Genomic DNA, 22860 nt, shown 5'->3' on the forward strand with positions numbered 1-22860 from the left:
TTGTGTGTGTGTGTGTGTGTGTGTGTGTGTTTTCAATGCAGTCCTTATTTTGTTTTCTGGTTTTTATTTTTGTTTTAATGTGCTTGCATTTGTTTTGCAGCTACCACTACACAATCTTGTGAAGAGAAACTACTTGCCTGGGACAGCCCAGGGCAAACTGTGGAGTTGGATCGCGCTCAGTCGGAGCCTGTCCTAACTCCTGTAGTTCCATTTGCACTTAACAATCCGCCATGTAAGTTAGCTTTGTAGTAGCAGGAGTAGAAAAAAAATCAACCTAGTACTTAGCCTCCTTACTTCTCTACCTTTTCTGAACCTTTATCTCTCATTTTTCCAAAATATATATTCCTCTCCCTCACTCCCCCTCTTTGAATTACTTCTTTCTCCTGAAATGGCTAGCTAGGAGCAAGAAGCCCCAGTTCAGACCTCCGTTAGGCACATGAAAACATCAGCCCCAAACAGCAAGCACAATTCTCAAGCTGCAATTGCCGACAAAAAAGCAAAAAAAGTTACTCCATCTAAAGTTTCCAGCCTTAGCAAAGCTCTGAACTCGGAATAAATAAATCCGTACCATAGATATGCCATCTGTCACCATTCCATCCACTTCCACAGTTTTAATGCATTGGAGATTGCTGTGTGGATGTTTAGAGAAATACCAGTATTTTGATATCATCCAGCTCTCCTTGTTCTGTAGCCTCAATTCCTGTATGTTGATAGGGTAAGGTGGCGTTACTTGGTGGTAGATCATAACATTCCGCATGTAAAACGTCAATCCTGATGGCTCCCCTGAAAAAGTTTTCTGGCTACAGTGATGGGAAAGACACTGAAACCTTAGAGATCCATTCTCAGTCAGTGTAGACAGTGTTGTGGTTGGGCCTGGCATGGAGTGTATTTGTATATTCATACACCATACAACACTTCTTGTTATGTAGCTGCAATTCCTAAGCATTCACCACAATAGAGGACTGGAAGGCAAGTGTGCTACTTCCAGGTGAAATCCAAGCATCACTGGAGGGAAACGGTTCAGCAGCTTACATGTGTGATGTTGAGGGTCTGAGAATGGCCTGCGTGTGCTTCCGAACCATTTCTGCATGGAAAATGCCCATGTGGTAATTCCAGGGGTATCTTCTCTCTGATTTGGCCAGCTGCAATCTGTGCAGCTGGGGCAGCAGGAGCTGAAGGTTCAAAATGTACACGGCATCTCTCCATGTGATGCACAGGCCACCTCAGCACATCCATATGCTCCCCCTGTTGTTGGGACAGCATTTCACTTGTAAATGTGAAAAAATAGGTCCCGTCATAATCACTTAAGACTAGTAACCATAGCATCCATACAGAAAGTTCATAAGGCATGTTAAGTCATTGATGGCCTTGCTGATAGATAGAGCTGTTCTTTCTGCTCTGGGAAATAAAAGCATTGATAGATGGGGTGTGAAGTGGTTTGTCCCGCTTTACAGAGGTCTTGTTGCTGTTATTGGCTATTTCATTCATTCATTCGTTTCTGCCCTGCCCTTTACCTCAAAGGACTCCAGGGAAGCTTAGTGACTATATGTCTTACCTGTGTAGATGAAACATTCTTATGAACAGCAGCCAGTGACTTCCAATGTGTGGTGCCTTGCGCCAACAGATTCAGCTCAGACCTGAATCCTAGAAACTACCTCTTGTCCTGTTCCCGTATGGTTCCAACAAGAGCTTTTCTGCTGTCACACTTCTGTAATTTATGTGTGCAACAGCTGAGTGAATTTTGAATTTGGTGGAACTATAGACAGTCTCAAATTAAGTCTTGAGCTCTATCTCTTTTGACCAAAACAAGGGCCAAGGGCAATCACACTCATGGAAATGTCTAATAACAGAGAAAGTCAGTGTTCTTTTCCATCCAGGTAGCATATCTCTACGCATTCAAGGCCTGCAGTTGGTTCAGTTCTTAGAACTTGCTCAGCTTTTTTTAAATTGAATTGGAGTAAAGGAGAAGCAGATACTGCTGCCTGTCTGGGGTGCCTCAGTGCCTCTAAAAATTGGGGACACCTCTACTCCCACCAGCTCTTGTTGGGCAACTCAACACTATGCCCATGGAAACACCTCTTATACAGGTATTAATATACAGAGACAGTGTACATTTGAAAGCCAGATCCCATGGGCATTCTGCTGTACGCGGCCATTTTGGAACAAGCTCAAACTTGGAGCCTTAAAAAATCCCCCTAAACATTGAAAAACATTATCTGAAGATGTGTGCATGCACACGAAAGCTTATATCCAGAACAAACTTAGTTGGTCTCTTAAGGTGCTATTGGACAATTTTAAAAAAAATTCAACTGCATCAGACCAACACAGCTACCTACCTGAGTTGAAAAACATGTTAATGCACCCACTTACAAAACAGCATATGTCAGTGCATGATGCAGACTGAAAAAACCCCACAAAGTTGTGTGCAAAATTCCTGGCAAGCTACAATACATGGCTGGTGGTCTGTGTTCAACCTGATGACTCACAGTTCCTAGTGAGACCACAGGAGCTGTGGCTGATTGTATGGCTGAGAATAGGTTTCATTGTGCCAGAATCGTTCCTACAAATAGTGTGTGTAGCAGTATTTGATAGTGATACAGTAAGGCATAATCCAGTATAATTCCACAGTAGGAGCAGATGTGAATAAGATGGCAGCAGGCTAACAAATGGATGGGTGGTTTGTGTCATAAGAGGTGGTCAGGTGAAAGAGGAAGATGATACTAGAGCTAGGAATCTTTCATGGGCACAACATCTTGATACAGGAAGGCTCTCAGGAGCTGTTTTGGATCCTGTGCTGGTGGGAGTCTTGATCCCGAACATCTGAAGGGCACTAGGTTGGCAAAGGATGGCTTAAGCCATCAAACAGGCATTTATAGGCAGTTTCTATAGACCTGTCAATGTTTCATCCTTTTGTTCATCTCTTTGGGGATCCGTGGAACTGAAGCCCACAGTTCAAAGAAGTGAGGGACTTCTGTGGCCCAGTGCAAACATAATGCAGTTTGTAAACCTCCAGTGCAGGCACCCTTTCCTTCCCTGATCTCCCTCTGGAATGACTCTCACATTCATTCTTTCCTTCACATCTTTTAGCAATGGCTTGGTATTCTCTGTATGTGCCAGTGCAAATTACAGTGAACGCAAACCAGGTTCATTGGAAACGATGGTTTGCACGCCCACTTCCAAGCATGGTTCCACTCCTAGGTTTATGAGGGAGCCATGTTTTGAATTAAGTACCCTTTGTGACAGTGGGCATGCAATAATGGATGGAAAATTGAGAGGAAAGTTGCTCAAAAGGCAGAGGGAGCACCTGAGCTCCTGGCCCTGCTGCCATTGCTGTAACCATGATTGAGGTCAGGATCATCATGCCTGCAGTAGACCCCTCTCTCTTCATATCTACACCTCAGATTTGAATGATGCAGTGGGTCTTTCCACCTTAGAAACAGTGTAATGGAAATATGACAGTAGTCTGATCCTTGGTGCTCTCCACATAAATCATGCGCAGATTGTTAGAGCCGAGCCTTTTCTTGGTGTAGCAGTGCTGCTGTTCGAACTGCCGCCTTCTCCCTTCTTCCTGCATTCCTTCCATTTTCCAGACTCCATTCCTTCCAATATGTAGCTGTTATTACTGCTGTTCTGGAATTCAAGAGAGCAACCACCGCTGCGAACACTGCTCTGTTGAACCTCCGGAAGGGAGCACTTGCTTGCCATATGTTTTGTCCCAACTCCCATGTGCCGTAAAGCTGCCTTTTTTTTTTTTTTATTCCCTTCTCCAGTGCGTAAACAAGAGATCATTAAGATAACGGAGCAGCTGATTGAGGCAATCAACAACGGAGACTTCGAGGCATACACGTAAGTGGAGAAAGACAGGGTGGGGGCCTGCTGTTCAATTGGCCATTCAAAGCCAGATAATTTGGGTCAAAGAAGACATAACCATGGGGTGGTGAGGTGGAGAAGGGGAGTAGAAAATAGCAAAACCCTACCGTATTTTTCGGTCTATAAGACACACCTAACCATAAGACACACCTAGTTTTTAGAGGAGGAAAACAAGAAAAGCCAGCAAGAGCCGCAGACACGCTTGCTCGGTGCTGCTCTTTAAAGATAGAGCGGCTCTTGCTGGCTTTTCCAGGAGGTGGGAGAAGGGACTGGCGCGCTGCCCTCCGTCCCTTCTCCCACTTCCCTGAAAAGCCAGAGGAAGCTGTGCAGCTATAGCTGAATCCAGCAGAGCAAGAGTGATAGCTGTGCAGCGGCTCTTGCTCTACTGGCTTCCCAGCGAAGCGGGATGAGAGATGGAAGGGGCTCCATAAGGGCCCTTACTTTTTAGGAGGAAAAAAGTGTGTCTTATAGAGCAAAAAATATGGTAAATATACCATATTTTTTGCCCTATAGGACGCACTTTTCCCCCTCCAAAAATGAAGGGGAAATGTGTGTGCGTCCTATGGGGCGAATGCAGGCTTTCGCTGAAGCTTGGAGAGCGAGAGGGGTCGGTGCGCACCGACCCCTCTCGCTCTCCAGGCTTCAGGAAGCTATCCGCACGCCCCAGGCTTCGAGCTTCGCGCAGCTCTCCGCAAGCCGTGGGAGAGCTGTGCGAAGTCGCGCAGCTCTCCCACCTCTTGTGGAGAGCTGCCTGCACCCAGAAGCCTGGGGCGCGCTGAGCTCAGTGCCCCCAGGCTTCAGGCTTCGCGCGGCTCTCCGCAAGCCATGGGAGAGCTGCGCGAAGTCGTGCAGCTCTCCCATGGCTTGTGGAGAGCAGCCTGTTCTGGGGGCTGGGGTCGGGGGAAGCTCGGGCTTCCCCCGCCCCAGCCCCGCGCCTGGGGGGGAAATAATTTTTTTTTCTTTATTCCCCCCCCCCCCAAAAAAAACCGAGGTGCGCCCTATGGGGCGAAAAATACGGTAAGTAGCCTGATACACGTACAGTTTTGGTCCATTATATTTATTAATTAAGTCATATTAAAAATAAATGAATTGCAATAGTCAAGTGTTTATCAATCATCCCAGTACCTGTGTTGCTTATGGGGGAGGGCAATAACAAGTCTTTCTAGTTGCTGTGGTTTGATAGAGGCAATGAGGATCACACTTGTTGGTGTGACTCTAGGAATAACATGAAGCAATTACTGTCAGGCTAAGTCAATTTCTGCTGGGCTGTACCACTTCACAATGCAGGTGGGAACTCACATAATGGCCTACACCTTCATACAAACAAATCCATGCGAGCAGAAAACTAGTATGCTGGAGAGAAAGTTATTCGCCTAACCTCTGTGGTATTCTACTTTTCTGTATTCTGTCATGTGAACCCTCAGCTACAGTCGATGCAGCCCACATGCAGGTTTACCACCAAAGTGAAAACTAGGCCTTAGTCTCAACTTAAGATGTTTCTGGTGTTTGATAGCTTGGTTATATGGAATCTTACCACATGAACAAAGTAGGATGTAAATATGGCAAGTGTGCTTGTGTATTTGCTGCTGTATGGGCAGTTTTAAATGCTCTCTAAGGTGACAACTTAGGGACACAGGTGGCACTGTGGGTTAAACCACAGAGCCTAGGACTTGCTGTTCAGAAGGTTGGCGGTTCGAATCCCCGCGACGGGGTGAGCTCCTATTGCTCAGTCCCTGCTCCTGCCAACCTAGCAGTTCGAAAGCACGTCAAAGTTCAAGTAGATAAATAGGTACCATTCTGGCGGGAAGGTAAACGGCGTTTCCGTGCACTGCTCTGGTTCGCCAGAAGCGGCTTAGTCATGCTGGCCACATGACCCGGAAGCTGTACGCCGGCTCCCTCGGCCAATAAAGCGAGATGAGCGCCGCAACCCCAGAGTCGGCCACGACTGGACCTTTACCTTAAGGTGACAACTTAAAATTAAAGAGTTCTAACTAGGCAGGAAAGGAAGTATGGACAGAGCTGTCTATGAACCTGGATCTGCATTTACATTGGGAGTGCGGAATGTGTGGCCTCTTAGATGTTGACTCCAGTTTCTGTTTTCCTTGGCTATTGGCCATGCTGGCTGGTATTGATGGGAGTTGGGATCCCAACAACATCTGGAGGGCCAAAGATTCCCTGATTTACATGAATAAATGCAGCTACTTTAGTAGAAATGCAGAGGTGAATACTAATAAGTACTCTCTGTTGCATAGAGGAGTGTGTGCAAGAATGCACATACATAAACACAAGCAAGCAAGCTTATTTTCCCAACATATGAACTTAAAGTCAGTGATTAGTGTTCTTTCCCCCCATAATGCATTGCAAACTTTTCCTGGCGGCACATTCTCTAGGAAGCTAAAAGGGCTGTCATAAAGTAGGGGAAAGCCAGCATCCTATATGAAGTTAATAAGGAACAAAGGCATGTATAGATATGAATTCCAGCTGTGTTCCATCAAACTGTTCAGGAGGAGATGAGTGTTCTCTTCTGAAAGGCATGATTTGATTCCTCCCAGTTTGATTCATTTCACGAGAGGGTAGGAGCTAGGACAAGTCAAAAGCTCAAAAAAGTGTACAAGAAGTGTGGTCAGAATGAAACCACCTTTCAGCAACATCCCATCAACACAAAGCATACCTAGTAATTTTTTATTAGCTGTTAAGTTCTGCATCCCTTAGTCAGAGAGTCTTCTCTGAAAAGATAGTTGATTAATTTGAAAGTAAATAATAATTTAAAGCTGCTGGCTGGGAGGGAATGCAAAATGCCTGGGGTTCAATCCTAGAGCACTTGACGTAAACTGTAATGTGGGAATGGTAATGAATATGATTGGGCACGTGTGTGGGAGAAGAGTAAAAGCACTTTTAACTTTTAGAGAATGGGTTGAAAATTAGTGTTTTCACCCTAAGATGTGAAGACTGCTTCCATTCCCTTAAGATCTGCTTCCCACTTCATGAGAAGTTAGCAGCAGCAGCAGGTGCCTAGCCTTGAAGCCTCAGATTGCTTAGGACTTAGGAAAATAGGTTATAATACTTAAGGAAGCTCAACTTTCTGTTCCTGGTTGGGGAGCCCTCTGAATCAAAACTGCATGGTGCAAACAGTCTATATTGACACAGGCTGTAGGTTCAGATACCAATGAGATCCTTTGTACTTTGTTTCTTGCAGGAAGATCTGTGACCCTGGATTAACCTCATTTGAACCTGAAGCACTGGGGAATCTCGTGGAGGGAATGGATTTCCACAAGTTTTACTTTGAGAACTGTGAGTGGTAGATAACTGGCAACACCAAAATTACCCTTGACCCTGCTTGCTTAGATAGGAAAGAACTGCAGTTTTAAGACCATCTCTGGACTTACATTGGCAGTGGGGAGCTTACTGTAAGTGTATTATCCTGGAAATTTGCACTCCAGAATTCTCCTCTTAGTTTTTCTTTTAATTGGAATTTTTGTATCAGTTGCCTGATACACATCAAACTACAACCCTGAGAGCCTGTCCATAAGGATACCATGATTGACGGTATTGAAAGCTGCAGAAAAATCTAGAAGAACAAACAGAGCTTCTCCTTATATGGGCCATCCATTTGGGACACCAAGGCAATTAATTTCTGTGCTGAAGGCACCCCTGAAACTAGATTGAAATGAATCCTGATAATTGGTGTAATTCAGCAGTGTCCGAAGATTCATAGCAGCCCCAGAAGTGGATATTTGTGACTGGCCAATTAGTTGCTAAAATCCTCAGGTTCCAAAAAAAGGGTTTCTTCAGCAGTGATTTCACAACCATCTGATTTATCAACCATGTGGTTTTGAAGATACTCTTGGTTTCCACCCTTGCTTGAATATAAATGAATAAATTATTAGAGGTATGGGGTGACAGAAATTCCCTGCAAATAAGCATCAATGTGCAGAAGAAACGGGGAGGGGGTCGTAGCAGGACACAAATGTGAACTACACCTTGTCTACTTCTTTAGAAAGGCATGAATAAATAATAATAGTATCAGGCAAGATTCAGGTCCTTTCCTCCATGCTATAACCAACACTTGAAAGATAGCCACTTATAAGCAGGCTCTGACTGTTGGAATCTCTGAAGGCTCCCCAGAGGCAGGTGGAGAAAAATGATGGCTCCTTTCTCTGCATGTTGTTTATGTTTGTTTTATTTCTCCTTAGCAGTCAACTTTTCCTGCTGTTGCAGGTTAATATATACCTGCAACACCAGAACACAATATGTTCCTTGAAAAAAACCATTGTTTTTGATTTTCAAAGAATCCTTTAGGTTCACAGAGTCACAATAAAAAAAAGTAACCTGGTTCTCCAGGAGCCTGAGATTAATTAATTTTAAGAAAATTATTGGAGGGACTGGAGCATAGAAGCAATTAAGAAAAGGAAGGAGTTTTGTGGGGCAGTTGGTCGGACTGCTTCATTATGGTCTGACTGCGATGGAAAGAAAGGCAAAAGATGTGTGATCTATGGGGGGAAGTGACCAAAGTAATGAACGAAATAAACCTGTTTCTCTTTGCGAGGTTAGGGGGAATGCTCATTGTTTCACATGTCTCCCCAGTATTGTCCAAGAACAACAGCAAGCCAATCCACACCACCATCCTGAACCCCCACGTTCACGTTATTGGTGATGACGCAGCCTGCATTGCCTACATCCGCTTGACACAGTATATCGACGGTCAAGGCCGACCCCGCACCACGCAGTCGGAAGAAACCCGTGTTTGGCACCGCCGTGATGGCAAGTGGCTGAATGTCCACTACCACTGCTCTGGGGCCCCGGCAGCTCCACTCCAGTGAAGCTGAAAGATGGGTATGTTGGGCCAGGAAAGTCTCTCCAGTACAAAGAGGAAGTATAGTACGGCAGAGGAAGCCTTACGAAGGAGACCTGTGGATGGGAGCTTGCAAAGATACATGGCGGTTCAAATCTCTTGGCTAAGTAGATAATGCTCACTACTGTTTTCCCAGCAGTGAAGCGCAAAGCATGCTGAAGGTGTCAGACCTATCAGGTAGGGGTGGAAAAGGCAAAGGAGAAGGATGAACAAGACAAATGTAGTTTTCTCCCCTTAGTGTTGTTTCACAGTTGTCCTTGTTCGGCCATCTTGAAGATTGGTGGGAGGTTCCAGCTGCCTCAAAAGAGCTTTTTTAGCCCAGCGTCTCCAGTCCCTGGAGGTGCAGGCTAACTCAGTGCTGAATTCCCTCCTGTCTACAAGAATAGGAATTCACCGAGCCAGAATTTTATTATCTATGCTTGGTGTTTCTCATGGTCTCCTGTTGAAGACCGTGTTGGGCAAAATCATGCACAAAATGCAGCGTGTCCCAATGTCTGGAATTGTTGAAGATTTAGCTTTGACAGCTTCAGAAGAGTGTTGGATACTTAATTTAGACAGAAAGCACTCAAGGCTGAAAGTCAAAAAGTAAAGATATGTTTAGTTTTATAGGAGTTTAATTCCAGGGAAGGAGCCAACCTCTGGTTGTTACAATGCTACAGGTTAGAAGGATGTACCATACACTGAAGCCTACATTTCTTGGCTCCTCACTTCATCCCCTCGCTTCCTGTATTCAAATAGATAAGAAGGAAATAAATTGTTCCAACCTGTTCCAACAATTTACTCCTGATACCATCTGCAGTGATAAACAGCATAGTTAATCTGCTCGTGCTGTTAATACATTTATATTTTTATACATATAGGAACATGTTGTCAATTCTGTGCACAAGTGAAGTACTATAGTTTGGTTGCATTTTAAAGGCACCTAACCCATCCCCCCAGTTCATTCTCTTTGACATGAATTCCTTTTGCTCTTTTTCCACCACTGAATCTTGAACCGTGGTTAAACATTTCATTGGCGCCACCATGAGACATAGCTAACCAGGGTTCATTATTGAACGGAGTTTGCTAACCAGATTTCTGTCTTGGGGAATCCTGACTTCCACTAAGTGCAGTGCTGAGATTATAGTTAACTCGAGTTAAAATACTTAACGGGAGTTTGCAAAAACAGGACCCCCCCCCCCAAAAAACCTGCCTAATTATGCTAGCTGCTGGGTAATGTCAGCTGTTCCATTAACCTGGCCACAGTGATCCATGCGACGGTCACCTCCAGACTTGACTACTGTAATTCGCTCTACATGGGGCTGCCCTTGAAGCTGTCCCAGAAACTCCAGCGGGTGCAGAATGCTGCAGCGAGGCTCCTCACGGGGTCTCTGCCATGGGAGCATATTCACCCAGTGCTTTTCCAGCTACACTGGCTCCCAGTGGAGTACAAGGTCAGATTTAAGGTGCTGCTTTTGACCTTTAAAGCCCTTCACGGCCTAGGACCCTCGTACCTACGGGACCGCCTCTCCTGGTGTGCCCCACGGAGAGCCTCAAGGTCCATAAATAGCAACACCCTAGTGATCCCGGGCCCTAAGGAAGTTAGATTAGCTTCAACCAGAGCCAGGGCCTTTTCAACTCTGGTTCTGGCCTGGTGGAACGCTCTGCCTCATGAGACCAGGGCCCTGCAGGATCTGATTTCTTTCCAAAGGGCCTGTAAGACAGAGTTGTTCCGCCTGGCCTTTGGCTTGGAGCCAATTTGATTCCCTCCCCCTCTTTCTTTTTTCTTTTTCTTTCTCCTCCTGCGATGAGGCTACATTTTAATATTTTAATGTTGAATTTTAATTTTGTTTTTAAGTTGTATTCATTCAACTTGTTTTTATTATTGCTTGTTAGCGCCCTGAGCCCGGCCTTGGCTGGGGAGGGCGGGGTATAAATAAAAATTATTATTATTATTACATTTTCTTCTGTCTTCCCCCCTTCAAATCCGTCTCCTCTTTCTGACTGCAGCAGCTTTCGGAGATACTCGGCGGGAGGGCAATATCTTCTCAGCAAGCAGCTCTGGAGTGCCTGAATTACAGCAACGGTCATGTTCGTTTTGACGTTTAAAAAAAAATATATGAATTACAAACCGGCAGCAGCCAAATGCACGAAACCCTGCATGAATCTGATGCTCCGGGCGCTGCCGCCTTTCTGTTGTTTTTCCATGGATCCATCGTGTCTGTTTCTGCTGTACGAAGGTGTCTTTTAAATCTCAAGAGAGAAACCCATATTGTTTGTATAGAAAAGAGATCATCATCCATGACGGAGTGTCCAGCGCCTCCTCTCCAGGGCTGATGATGGGGCAGCAGCTGTGGAGCATCTTTCAGAACCGGAGCAAAGAAGGGGGAAGAGAAAGCAGCTCAGGCAGCAAAATGCTGGAACCTGTGCTCTGTGAAGGCACAGTGGGAACTAACATGTCCGGGCTATGCTGCAGCTTTAATCGGCGAGATGTGGCTGGCGGCGAGCTCCCGGGGCCAGCGTGGAGAAAAGGGGGCAAGGTGGAAGGAGGACATTTCTCAGCCCTTTGCCATACAGCAGACTGACTTGAGCCCAAGGGTCAGCGGTGGAGATGTGCAGCAGCCAGCCGTTTGCTCGGCCACTGGGTCCCACTGATGGACTGCGTTAAAATGAACAAGAATGTTTTAAGGAACAAATGTGAGCTGGATTAAATAGCGTAGGAGCTTGCTCTTCAGAGGTGCACTGATTTTTATTTTATTTTTTAAGAAACAGCCACTCCTTGGAGGCATGAAGTCAGCTTATAAGGGCAAAGTTTAAGAGCAAATGATATTAGGGGGAAGAGGGTACATGAATGGCTTGTTTTGATTTTGTTTTGTTTAGAATAGATGGGATCCAGATTGCTGCGGAATATGTGCTGCTTAGGAAACAGTTGAAAAGCTTTGTGTTAACATCCTGCCCTGAAGTTTTGCACACACACATGCGTTAGCTTCCTGTATGGTGTGTAACTTAGTTTGTGTTTTATACTGAAATAGATTATATATATATATAAATATATATATGCACCCCTGTAACTATGGGGCTTGCTGGTTTCCCAGTTTTATTTGTTTTCTGATAAATGAGCAAAGGGAGCCAGCGACTTCAGGCAAGTGCTTTTTCCACTAGCCCAGTCCCTCTGACACAGCTTTGTTTCCTGTTGTTCCATTGGGTGTATTTTATTTTCTTTAATCTCTCTCCCTCCTATCATCTGTGGTGGTGTGTTTACTCAGTTAAACGTTGAATCAGAACTTTGGTTTTACTTTATGCAGAAGGTTCTCCAGTTTCTGCTGTAGTTACGACTAGGAACCCAACACACCCATATAGGGGATTGCCAGTTTGCATTGGCCACAATTGTCTCCCTTGCCACCAAGAAGGGCAAGCATTGCTCTTTATTACCTACATAGAAAATGTTTGACAATTGTACACCTTGGCCATTGTTTTACCCATTTTTTATGTAGTAGAAGTGGGATAGAAACCTTCCCGGTAAACTTTGACGTTCAGATTGACTCCCTGTCTTCTAGACACGGAGATCACCAAATCGCTTTTGCATGTATGGTCACTTAAATTTGAGAATATGGGATTCCATTACACTCCAGCCCTTTGCTGTCTAAAAAGGACTAAGCAGAATAGCAGGAAGACAACCTTTTGATGGAGTTTTAGGACAACAGAAAGTTGTGACCATCCCATGGAACAGAAGGAATGTGTTTTCTACTTTGCAGTGAACATCCTAGCTTCTGTTACTGCTAACAAGGCTGATAGCTCAGTCCCACTGCATTTATCACGGCATTTATCACAGCTTATCTTCAGCACAGCAAAGGGAATTTACCCTTTGCGAGGTTTGTCTGCGCAAATCCTTCAACCCTTTTCAGCCTCGTCTAGAGCCAGGTGAAGGAGAAAAGGAATGCTGTCTCAAGTAGTGGGATAGAAGTGAGACCTTTAATGTAAAACATCCTTAGATAGCACTAAGCTTAGTGAGTGAGGCGACAAAGAAAATCCTTGATAATTTTATTCAGGTTTTTAACAATAAAGCCACGAAGTGGGGAACAGGAAATTAGTTATGCAGCTTTTTAAAAATAACAAATTCTGCATGCTTTTAGGTCTGATCTTTCCTTGTCTCTTTATCTGAAGATTATTAATGATAAACCCTCTCTGTATTAAGTATCTGCATCTTTCAAAAATATTTTTTTTTGAAACAGTTTTGAGTTGAAGTTTTTTGTCTTTGTTTTTGCACAGTCTTCGAGACATGTTCTAATTTAATGAGAACCTTAGCTTGGTATGGCCATTATCCAACACAGCTATAAACCTTTAGCATTCTTAATGTTCTCTTATGGGGTTAATGTAAGCATCTATATATAATATTATATCAAGTTTTAAACAGGAAATGGAAGATGTTTGATGCAAAAATTTTGCATGATAGAGAATTAATTGAAATCAAGTTAGGCTTTTTTCTGAATGTTGGTAGAACCTTCATAGCTTTGTTATAATGAAACCTTGAACCGGAAATATTTAATAAAATAACATTTAAATGGTGCAAAGTCATATAGTACTCTTGTATTCTCCTGAATCTTTGGGGAAAATAGGCCTTGGGCTGTTTAGACACACACTGCTTTCTCAAATCTGCTAATAAGAGGCAAATTCATTTGATTGCATTTTTCATTTCTGGTGAATCAGCTCGTTTTGGATATGTGTATAAATATGATAGCTGACCTATAGAAAAGGAAAAAGAATGCAAAGTAATTAGTGCATCCAAAAATATTGGTGGGACGCAATAGAATTTTGTTGAATTACTGCTGACTTGCTACACATTAAAAATCATGTTGTGTTACACACTCCTTTTTGTTTTATGCCACCCGAGTTATTGCAAATCTCTTGCCTTTTTATGAGGACAAAATAGGTATGAAGTCTAGTGTGGTGTATGCAACTAAATCATGTTGCATTATATTAGACCCAGTGTTGTTTGATGATACATCAGGTGCCTTGTCATTCTTTTTTTTACTTTTTACTTTTTCTGTGTTCAGTTTTGGTGATAATTGATTCTGGAGATCTTGAGTGGAAAATGGGGAGAGCTGGCTCTAGGTTTTAGTGGACCATTGGTAGGCTTCTCTTCTCTTTATTTTAAGGCAAAAAGAGAGTGCAAAGAGCTCTGAAAGGACTTCTCCAAACGGAATGAATGGACGTTAAAATGGCAAATGCAGTTGAGTGAAAACAGGTGTAAATCGATGCATGCCGGCGCAGAGAATTTTCATTTCACTTAAACGCTCATGAGGTCTGAACTGGTGGTGAGTAACCAGAAAGGCACCTTGATGTTGACCCAGGGTGCAGCAGCTGTGAACAAGGCAAATTCCATGGTAGGGATCAATAGGAAAGGAATTGAAAATAAAACTGCCAGTATAATAATGCCATTATTATTACAGGCAGCTCTGTATCACGAAGTTTTTAAAGTTTGATCTTTTATTATGTTTCAATATATGCTGTAAGCCGCCCAGAGTGGCTGGGAAAACCCAACCAGATAGGCGGGATATAAATAATAAAATTGTAATAATTATAATTACAATTACAAAAAACAAGATGAATTTTAACAGGGAGAAATGTAAAGTATTGCACTTGGGCAAAAAAAATGAGAGGCACAAATACAAGATGGGTGACACCTGGCTTGAGAGCAGTACATGTGAAAAGGATCTAGGAGTCTTGGTTGACCACAAACTTGACATGAGCCAACAGTGTGACGCGGCAGCTAAAAAAGCCAATGCAGTTCTGGGCTGCATCAATAGGAGTATAGCATCTAGATCAAGGGAAGTAATAGTGCCACTGTATTCTGCTCTGGTCAGACCTCACCTGGAGTACTGTGTCCAGTTCTGGGCACCACAGTTCAAGAAGGACACTGACAAACTGGAACGTGTCCAGAGGAGGGCAACCAAAATGGTCAAAGGCCTGGAAACGATGCCTTATGAGGAACGGCTAAGGGAGCTGGGCATGTTTAGCCTGGAGAAGAGGAGGTTAAGGGGTGATATGATAGCCATGTTCAAATATATAAAAGGATGTCACATAGAGGAGGGAGAAAGGTTGTTTTCTGCTGCTTCAGAGAAGCGGACACGGAGCAATGGATCCAAACTACAAGAAAGAAGATTCCACCTAAACATTAGGAAGAACTTCCTGACAGTAAGAGCTGTTCAACAGTGGAATTTGCTGCCAAGGAGTGTGGTGGAGTCTCCTTCTTTGGAGGTCTTTAAGCAGAGGCTTGACAACCATATGTCAGGAGTGCTCTGATGGTGTTTCCTGCTTGGCAGGGGGTTGGACTCGATGGCCCTTGTGGTCTCTTCCAACTCTATGATTCTATGATTCTATGATAATAATACAAATCTATGGTGTGACCACATTTGGAATACTGTGTACAGTTCTTACTGCCCCACGTCAAGAAGGGCATTGTAGAGTTGGGAGAAGGCTCAAAAAAGAACAGCCAAATTACTAAGAGGATGAAGCAACTCTTCTATGAAGAAAGGTTGCAGTCTTTGGTACTTTTTAGTTCAGAGGAAAGGCAGGTAACATGACAGTAGTTTATAAAATTGTGCATGGTATCAAAAAAAAAGAGCGGGATTTTTTCTCCCTGTCTCACGACACCAGAATTTGTGGACAGTCCAGTAAAGCTGAATGTTGGAAGATTCAGGACAGGTAAAAAGAATTTCTTCATGCAGCACCTGGTACAGCACATGTTAAAATTATAGCCCTATCTTTCACAGGAGGCAGTGATGGCCACCCATTTGGATGGCTTCAGGAGATTAGACCGTTTCATGGAGGACCAGGCTATCATTGGCTACCAGCCATGAGGTCTCTGTTCTATCTCCACAGTCAGAGGTGTCACGTCCCTGAATACCAGCTACTAGAAATCACAGGTGAGCAGAATGCTCTTGCACTCAGGTCAGGCTTGTATGTTTCCCCCAGGCTACTGGCTGCCCACTGTGAGAAAAGAATGCTAGACTGTGAGAACAGGATGTTAGATGTGCCATGTAGCTGATGCATCATTCTATTCCTGTGTTCCTCAGCACAGTGTGGTCCCTCGCCAAGAGAATGGACAGGTGGCCAGGACTCCTCCTTTCTGCCACCTGCTAACTCTTCCATAGAGACAAGAATGTGAGTAGATGACAGTAGTAGCAAGGAACAGCCATCACTTGCTCATTCTTCTCCTGTCGTCTTTTGGGCTGTTGTACGAATTCAGCGCAGAGGGAAAGAACAGGTGAAAACACCATGGGGGGCTGTTCATCCCGCCACTGACTCACCTGCTCAGGAGCAGATCAGGAGTCAGCATTGGGGCACTCCAGGGCCTCTTCATCTGCCTGAATATGCCAACCACTGACACTACCTCTGGGGGAAATGGTTAAGCATCAATTTTATCTGATATTCCTCTATTCAGAATTGTTGCTTGCCAGGACTGCTTTGTTAAAATACAGAAGAAGAGGCCTCATTACTGGTTGTAAAGGTACATTTGGAAGACAAGAGCATGTCCTCTTGTTCTTCACCTGAGCACCCACTGAGTTGAATGAACTTGTGTTGGACTACCATGCACTTTTTTCTTTTTTTGTTCACCCAAACCTACTTGACCTATTGCTTGCAAAATGGCTATTCTGTTTCACCTTCATACGCTATTATCTTAACAACTGTTTGAAAAGAACGGTGGGTGTGTTTGTCAATTCATTAGTGGGACAGGTGTTTAAACCTCTGCTTGTTGGTACAGTGGTACCTCAGGTTACAAACGCTTTGGGTTACAAACGCTTCAGGTTACAGACTCCGCTAACCCAGAAGTAGTACCTCGGGCTAAGAACTTTACTTCAGGATGAGAACAGAAATCGCACCGCGGTGGCAGCGGGAGGCCCCATTAGCTAAAATGGTACCTCAGGTTAAGAACAATTTCAGGTTAAGAACGGACCTCCGGAACGAATTAAGTTCTTAACCCGAGGTACCACTGTACTTGCTTCTATCCCAAAGACTCAAGGTGGATCATAAAGTTTATAATAACAATATTTTCACCCAATACCAAGGTAATCATATATAAGCTGAGCCTGCTATTGTGGTAGTTCCGAGTGTCCCTCAGTTAAGAGGAGACATGGAACTTTTGTGATCTCAACATTATTTGGTGTAAACTATATGCATTTCTTCCTGAAGAAAATACTGAGAACTACAACCTAGGTCTTTAGGACGATATGTCCAAGGTTTGTATATGGCAACATGTTTAACTTGCCAGAAAAATTGAAAAATTAAGGTTGCCGGAAAAAGCAGTTGAATTGAAATGAGGTTCATAATTGTTCTGTATCTTTGGTCATAAGGTACTTTCGCATAGATGATAACACCTTCCACTAGATTGCGCTAACCATCTTGAGTGCAGCAGTTGTCACCAGAAATGCTGCATTTAATACCAATGGAGACTGCTATCAAGTCTTTTTTTAAAAAGAGAGAGAGAGGAAGAAGCTGTCATGGGCCTAGATTTCCTATGCGGATTTCCTGCATTGAGGGTAACCCTTCCAGTTTATGTGTACTGAACTGTAATCCATTGCATAGTGCATATATAAAATGGAACTCCGGGCTTGTTAATGAAGTATTAGTAGTAAATGCTAATAATTTTGTGCTTATTAAACAACATTGCACTGAATGAAGCCTGTTCTTCGGGGCGGGGGGAGCATTTATTAACGATGATTTTCCAGGAAGCCAAGTATGTGACCACTGCCCAGACTGCTGAAATCCTCAGGCCTTTTGCTTCTGTTCTGGGTGTAATACGTTTCATGAGATTATCTCCATTAATCCAGAAGTATTCAGAGTAGATTAATTTGTAGAATTAGTTCAGAACTAATAAGATGGAATTCTAACAGAAAAAAAATGAATGAATGAAGCCTCTGAGTGTTGTATGTCAGGATTGTATAAACTTGAATCAACAAAGGAGAGCAGGGAGGATGTTGTGGCTGCAGAAAATAATAGCAGATGTTGCCTTTGACATCTAAGGATCTTATTTAGTTCATTTTAGCTAAATAAAGTGCAGAGGGGGGTCAGGGAATACCATTCAAATCCAAAAGTGAGTGACTTTCGTTTGTCTGTCTAGGTTACTTTAGACTAAGCAAGTAACAGCATAACAGTTTTTACCCCAAAATAAAAACTTCTTAGCCAAAAGGTTCTCAAATCTAGATAATTTTAGAATGAAAATAGCTTTGGAATGGTAACGGAAAAGATTTGACTGCAGAAATGTTTGAGAGCAATGGCTATTAGCCACAATAGTGAATCTTCTATCTCCACTGTGCCTCGGAATACAAGTTGTTGGGAACAGCCGGTGCAGAGAGTGCTGCTTGCAGGCTTTCTGCGGGCAGCTGGGATTGACCGTTGAGAGAACACAGCGCTCAACTAGATGGGCCTTTGGTCTGATCCAGCAAGCTATTATGAAATGGACTTAAAAGCTTCTTCCCCTCCATTAAATTGATGTGCAATGCTGTGCATTAGGAAGGGTGATGAATACATGAATTTTTCATGCATGGCAGATAAGAAGAAAATGCATTTCTTGGTCTGGTTTATGTATGATGATATTGAGTCACAGAACTCGTGGTTTCCAAACAACCTTTTAGGAACCTAGATGCAGAGGATGTTAGAAAATGGGCCACACACCTGTTTTGTGCTGGTTCTCTACTCATTTTTAGTTGCATTGTCATATTGTATAAATGACTCTTTTCTTGTTTTAGTTGCTGACAAACTGAAGCTTTTGCGATGTACGCAGACGGCTTTCCTTTCCTGAGCCACGGAATATGAGGCATATTGGAACAAAGACTGCACACTCAGAGTGGGCTTTGTGCCATCAGTTTTGTACCCTATGCCTCCAAAGCTCTTGCAGCACGATACATAGGGGTTTCTCATTTCATTCCGACAGCCGCCTTGTGTGGAAGGCTAGGTCGAGAGCACACTAGTTAGCTTCATGCCTGAGTGGCAATTTGAATCTGAAATTCCCTGGGACAAGTCCAACACACTATTTACTACACTGAATTGGATCTCAGTCATGCTCATTTGCTTGGGGCGGGGGGAGAGACGACACATTGCAATGAGTTTAGATGTGTATGTATCTAAAGCATTCGAAGAGGAGACCCAATTCTGCAGGTCACAGTCTGTTGTGTTTGTACCACTTCAGTCTTTCATTATGTACTTTTTGGTTGATGGATTTATTGGGTTTTTTTAGAATCCCTGTGGTCTATTGATATTAATTAAATTTAGAAAGCAAGGAGGATGTACTCAGGATCCTAAGAGTTTAAGACATAACTCATCTTTATTAATGTACTCCTGAATATTTCTACTTGCTAAAGAAGGCAAGGGACGCGGGTGGCACTGTGGGTTAAACCAGCCTAGGGCTTGCCGATCAGAAGGTCGGCGGTTCGAATCCCCGTGACGGGGTGAGCTCCCGTTGCTCGGTCCCTGCTCCTGCCAACCTAGCAGTTCAAAAGCACGTCAAAGTGCAAGTAGATAAATAGGTACCGCTCCGGCGGGAAGGTAAACGGCGTTTCCGTGCGCTGCTCTGGTTCGCCAGAAGCGGCTTAGTCATGCTGGCCACATGACCTGGAAGCTGTATGCCGGCTCCCTCGGCCAATAAGGCGAGATGAGCGCCGCATCCCCAGAGTCGGTCACGACTGGACCTAATGGTCAGGGGTCCCTTTACCTTTACCTAAAGAAGGCAAGTACCTTGCTCATTCATATCAAAACCCATCTCTTAAGCATCCCTGCAACAAGCGGGGAACTAGATGGTTCTCCAGAAACCAGCCAGTGGTCTACAGACTTGGACAACTTTTTTCTGTCAAGGGCTGTATGCTGGTGGTGGGTGGAGGCAGAGCCAAAGTGAGTCGAGCACCCCATTTCTCCCCCCTCTTTCTCTTTCCTACTCATTTTCCCCTTTGTTGGCATATCTTCCTGTATAACTTTGTTTTAATCTTCCTGGCACCAAATATGACCAGACGCATATTGTGTAACAATTCCAGTGCTAATGCATGCTGAAATTTCCATCCTATTTGCCCACACTATCCTCTTGTTATTTTAAGTGCACATTACATATGAGACAATAAGAAGTTTTCCTCACACCCATTGCTATCAAAACCTTATAAGTAATCAATAGCATATCTTTTATTTTCATTCAGTTTGTTCGAATAAATTGTTGCCACACAGGTCTGATAAATGGTTACCACACAGTTAAAAAGAATGCCTTCTAAACGTCATAAAATGCATAGCATCAATTAGTTTATATAGGAACAAATATGCTACCATATAACACTAGCTTATCCAAAATTGAACAGCTCAAAAATGGAGTTTCTCATGTACTTCCTTATCTTTTTCTGCTTCTCCTATTTCCTATTTCAAATATACTTTGATTGCAATCCTATAACATTTTCCCGAGAGTACAATTTCTACTACTTTGCATTGGTATACTCTTGCTATTTGAAACACACATCAATGCAGGAAATTCATTGTGTTTAAGTAACCCCAGTGGGCCAGTGCATTTAGAAGTGAAAAGTGCTGTGTAATACAGGCAGTGATGTGCAGGGGGAGGGATAAGACCCCCAAACTTTCTTCATCCTTGATGAATACAGTATTGGAATCCTGCTTACAAGCCAGTTAGGGTTGTGAACTGTTGCCCATTTAAACATGTTCCCTTCCCACTGCATCTTTCATTTTTTTTCAAGGCAGCCTTGACCTGTACTGAAAACTGGAGTTCTGATTACAAAGTTGCCATGGAAACCTCGCCTTTCTCACCTAAGCTATTCATTGGCTGCCTGACCTGGCACAAACCTTTTCTTGTTCTTTGTTCTCCTTATGTGACATGGCAGGGCTATCAATGATCTGCACCACCGAGAGGTAACGATATGTTTTTAGGTTAACAGTATCGGGTTTTCACTCGGAGGTACCCATAAATGCTCAGCCACTGAATCCCCTCACGCTACAAGGTTGCTGAAGGATTACTATAGAATACAATCTTCTTTACCCAAAAGCATTTCATATATCCCACTCCAGAACAGGAGTGTCATTCCATATTTCAATATACCAGGGGAAGGCAAGATTTCAAGGTTCAGTTCGATTTGGCCTAGGCTTGAATAAATCCAAGATTTAGTCTATATACGATATGGATTTACATTTGCAGTGAAATTGGAAAAGGTCGGTGTGATTTAGGAGAATTTCTTATGGCACCTCCTCCTCACTTCATAGCAGCAAGAGATTGAGGTGGTCATGAGATATGGACTGAAAAACTGAAGGGAGTACAAACTTCCTGCACTCTTTAAATTTATTATTTGCCCCCCAATCCTTTCTCTGTATAATTCTACCCCCCCCCCCCACTGCTTTATGAATACTTACTTTAAATAGTTTTAATAACACCCTTCATCAAACTGGTTCTAGGTTCAGTAGCGAGCTGTGGCTCACGTATTTCTGATGTGTACAGAATCACAGAATTGTAAGTTGGAAGGGACCCAAAGGATCAACCCCATCAAATACAGGAATCCTACGCACAGCTCACTCTTGGTGGGCTTGAACCACCAACCTTCTGGCTCACAGCCAGCCACACTGACCTGTTTGTGCCACCTGAGATACTTCACATCCAGTTAGAACCTGAAATACTCCTAGTGTCTCATACAGTCGTATGAACTTGGGAGTCTGATGAGCAAAGCTGCTGCTGTCTTACTACAATAAATCATTTTAACACCTAAAGTGCTGCTACCTGCTGAATGAAATAGTTGCTGTCATCCATCCCTTGAAGTTTTCCTGGTGTCTTATGTCTGCTTCTTCTGTTCCTCTGAACTAAAAGCTGAAAACGGTGTTTTTATTGAACTCTGTAATTCACATCTGTGGCGGTGTCACTACCCAATGTATAATCATGACCTCAACAAGTTGTCACATTTTCTTTTCCACTGTTCTTGTGGCCAAGTTTTTATACCAAGGCACACCTCTGAAAGCCACAACCTTCTGCTCTAAATAAAACCTGGCGTTGGCCAATTGCAGAAATGCAGCTCAATTCAGACAAATATAGTCATCCCTGGCAAGCAGACACTGGTGGGTTTTATGATAATTAACTAAACCATAGACAAGATCACTTCAATCTACCTAAAACCAAATCAAGCAGACAGTTACCTTAATTTACATGTGCCCAGAGGTCAACCAAAACAGGTTTACAACCAACCCTTTCCCAAAGTGCTTTGGGCTTTGGAGTGCCTACGCTGGAAGAGAAAAATTGTCGTCCTGCCCCTGTACACTTACCGTATGCTGCCTGCCCTGCGTCTAAACAGTCATACATTAGCAGGTTAGCATGGCTTGCAAAGAAAAAGCTCCTGTATATGGGCTTCCATGCTACTGGAACACCAGATTGGGAATAGGCTTTTCCTTTGCAAGGCTAGGAAGCTTGCCGGGCGCAGGAATAAGAGCATGAGTGCGATGCTCCCTTCATGAGTTAATCTTGTGCTAGTTTTTTCTACTTACAAGGGTCATCTAGTCGAACCCCCTGCAATGCAGGAATCTTAGCTAGATCATGCATGGCCATCCAATTGCTGCTCAAAAACGTCCAAGAAAGGATGGTAGAATGGAGAGCATCATTTCACTGCAAGTGAGGAGGGTGCATTTTTAAAAAAGATTCTAGAATAAGAAAACGCGTACGCACACACAGCCAGAACGTTTATAGACCAGATCCACCCCTGCTGTGCTAATTTTCTACTTGCAAAGAGAGATTTCATTCTTTGAGGCAGAAAACATTCACACAAAAATGCAATCAGCAACCCGCCCTACATCCTGTTGTACCACCTCCAGCCTCCTTATTAAACATTACCTGACATACTCAGAAGGTAAAATTAAAAACCCCTCAATTTCCCAAGAACAGTTTATGTGCTTCTTCATCAAACGCAGGCATACCAAGCTAAACGTCCAGTCACAAAACATCATAGCCCATTTGAATTCCTCACAGTGGGAAACATATTCTTAAGACGCCTCGTCGAAGGAAATTGCAAAAACTCGTCTCACACCCTACTGTCGTGTGGGGTTTATTAACACATATTAACAAACGTGGTTCACATATTCACGACCTAAGTGCAGAGGCGGCAGCATTCCCATCTCAAGAGGGGCTTGTTCTTCGCAGC

General features: G+C 43.5%; 1 protein-coding gene and 1 long non-coding RNA gene across 20 annotated transcripts in view; both read left to right on the forward strand.

The window, feature by feature from the left end:
• CAMK2G (calcium/calmodulin dependent protein kinase II gamma) overlaps positions 1 to 13569 on the forward strand; it is a 162216-nt gene extending 148647 nt beyond the window's left edge. For 10 of the 19 annotated variants that reach the window (XM_081006521.1, XM_081006506.1, XM_081006510.1 and 7 more), the window contains 4 exons: positions 3771 to 3846; positions 7067 to 7161; positions 8455 to 8703; positions 10712 to 13569. In XM_081006521.1, the coding sequence (XP_080862647.1) occupies positions 3771 to 3846; positions 7067 to 7161; positions 8455 to 8690 (407 nt within the window). In that variant the 3' untranslated portion in view covers positions 8691 to 8703; positions 10712 to 13569. Of the gene's footprint in view, positions 1 to 100; positions 233 to 3770; positions 3847 to 7066; positions 7162 to 8454; positions 8704 to 10711 lie in introns of all 19 variants that reach the window. The other 9 variants (XM_081006518.1, XM_081006504.1, XM_081006520.1 and 6 more) reach the window with 2 other exon arrangements.
• Positions 13570 to 19166: 5597 nt separating this feature from the next.
• LOC308477718 lies at positions 19167 to 21749 on the forward strand. Its single transcript, XR_013986674.1, has 2 exons — positions 19167 to 20599; positions 21137 to 21749. It is a non-coding gene; the product is annotated as an uncharacterized lncRNA (long non-coding RNA).
• The last annotated feature ends 1111 nt before the right edge of the window (positions 21750 to 22860 follow it).

Source organism: Podarcis pityusensis, assembly GCF_964106645.2.
Source record: "Podarcis pityusensis genome assembly, chromosome: 5".
In the NCBI taxonomy this organism is placed as follows: Eukaryota; Metazoa; Chordata; class Lepidosauria; order Squamata; family Lacertidae; genus Podarcis; species Podarcis pityusensis.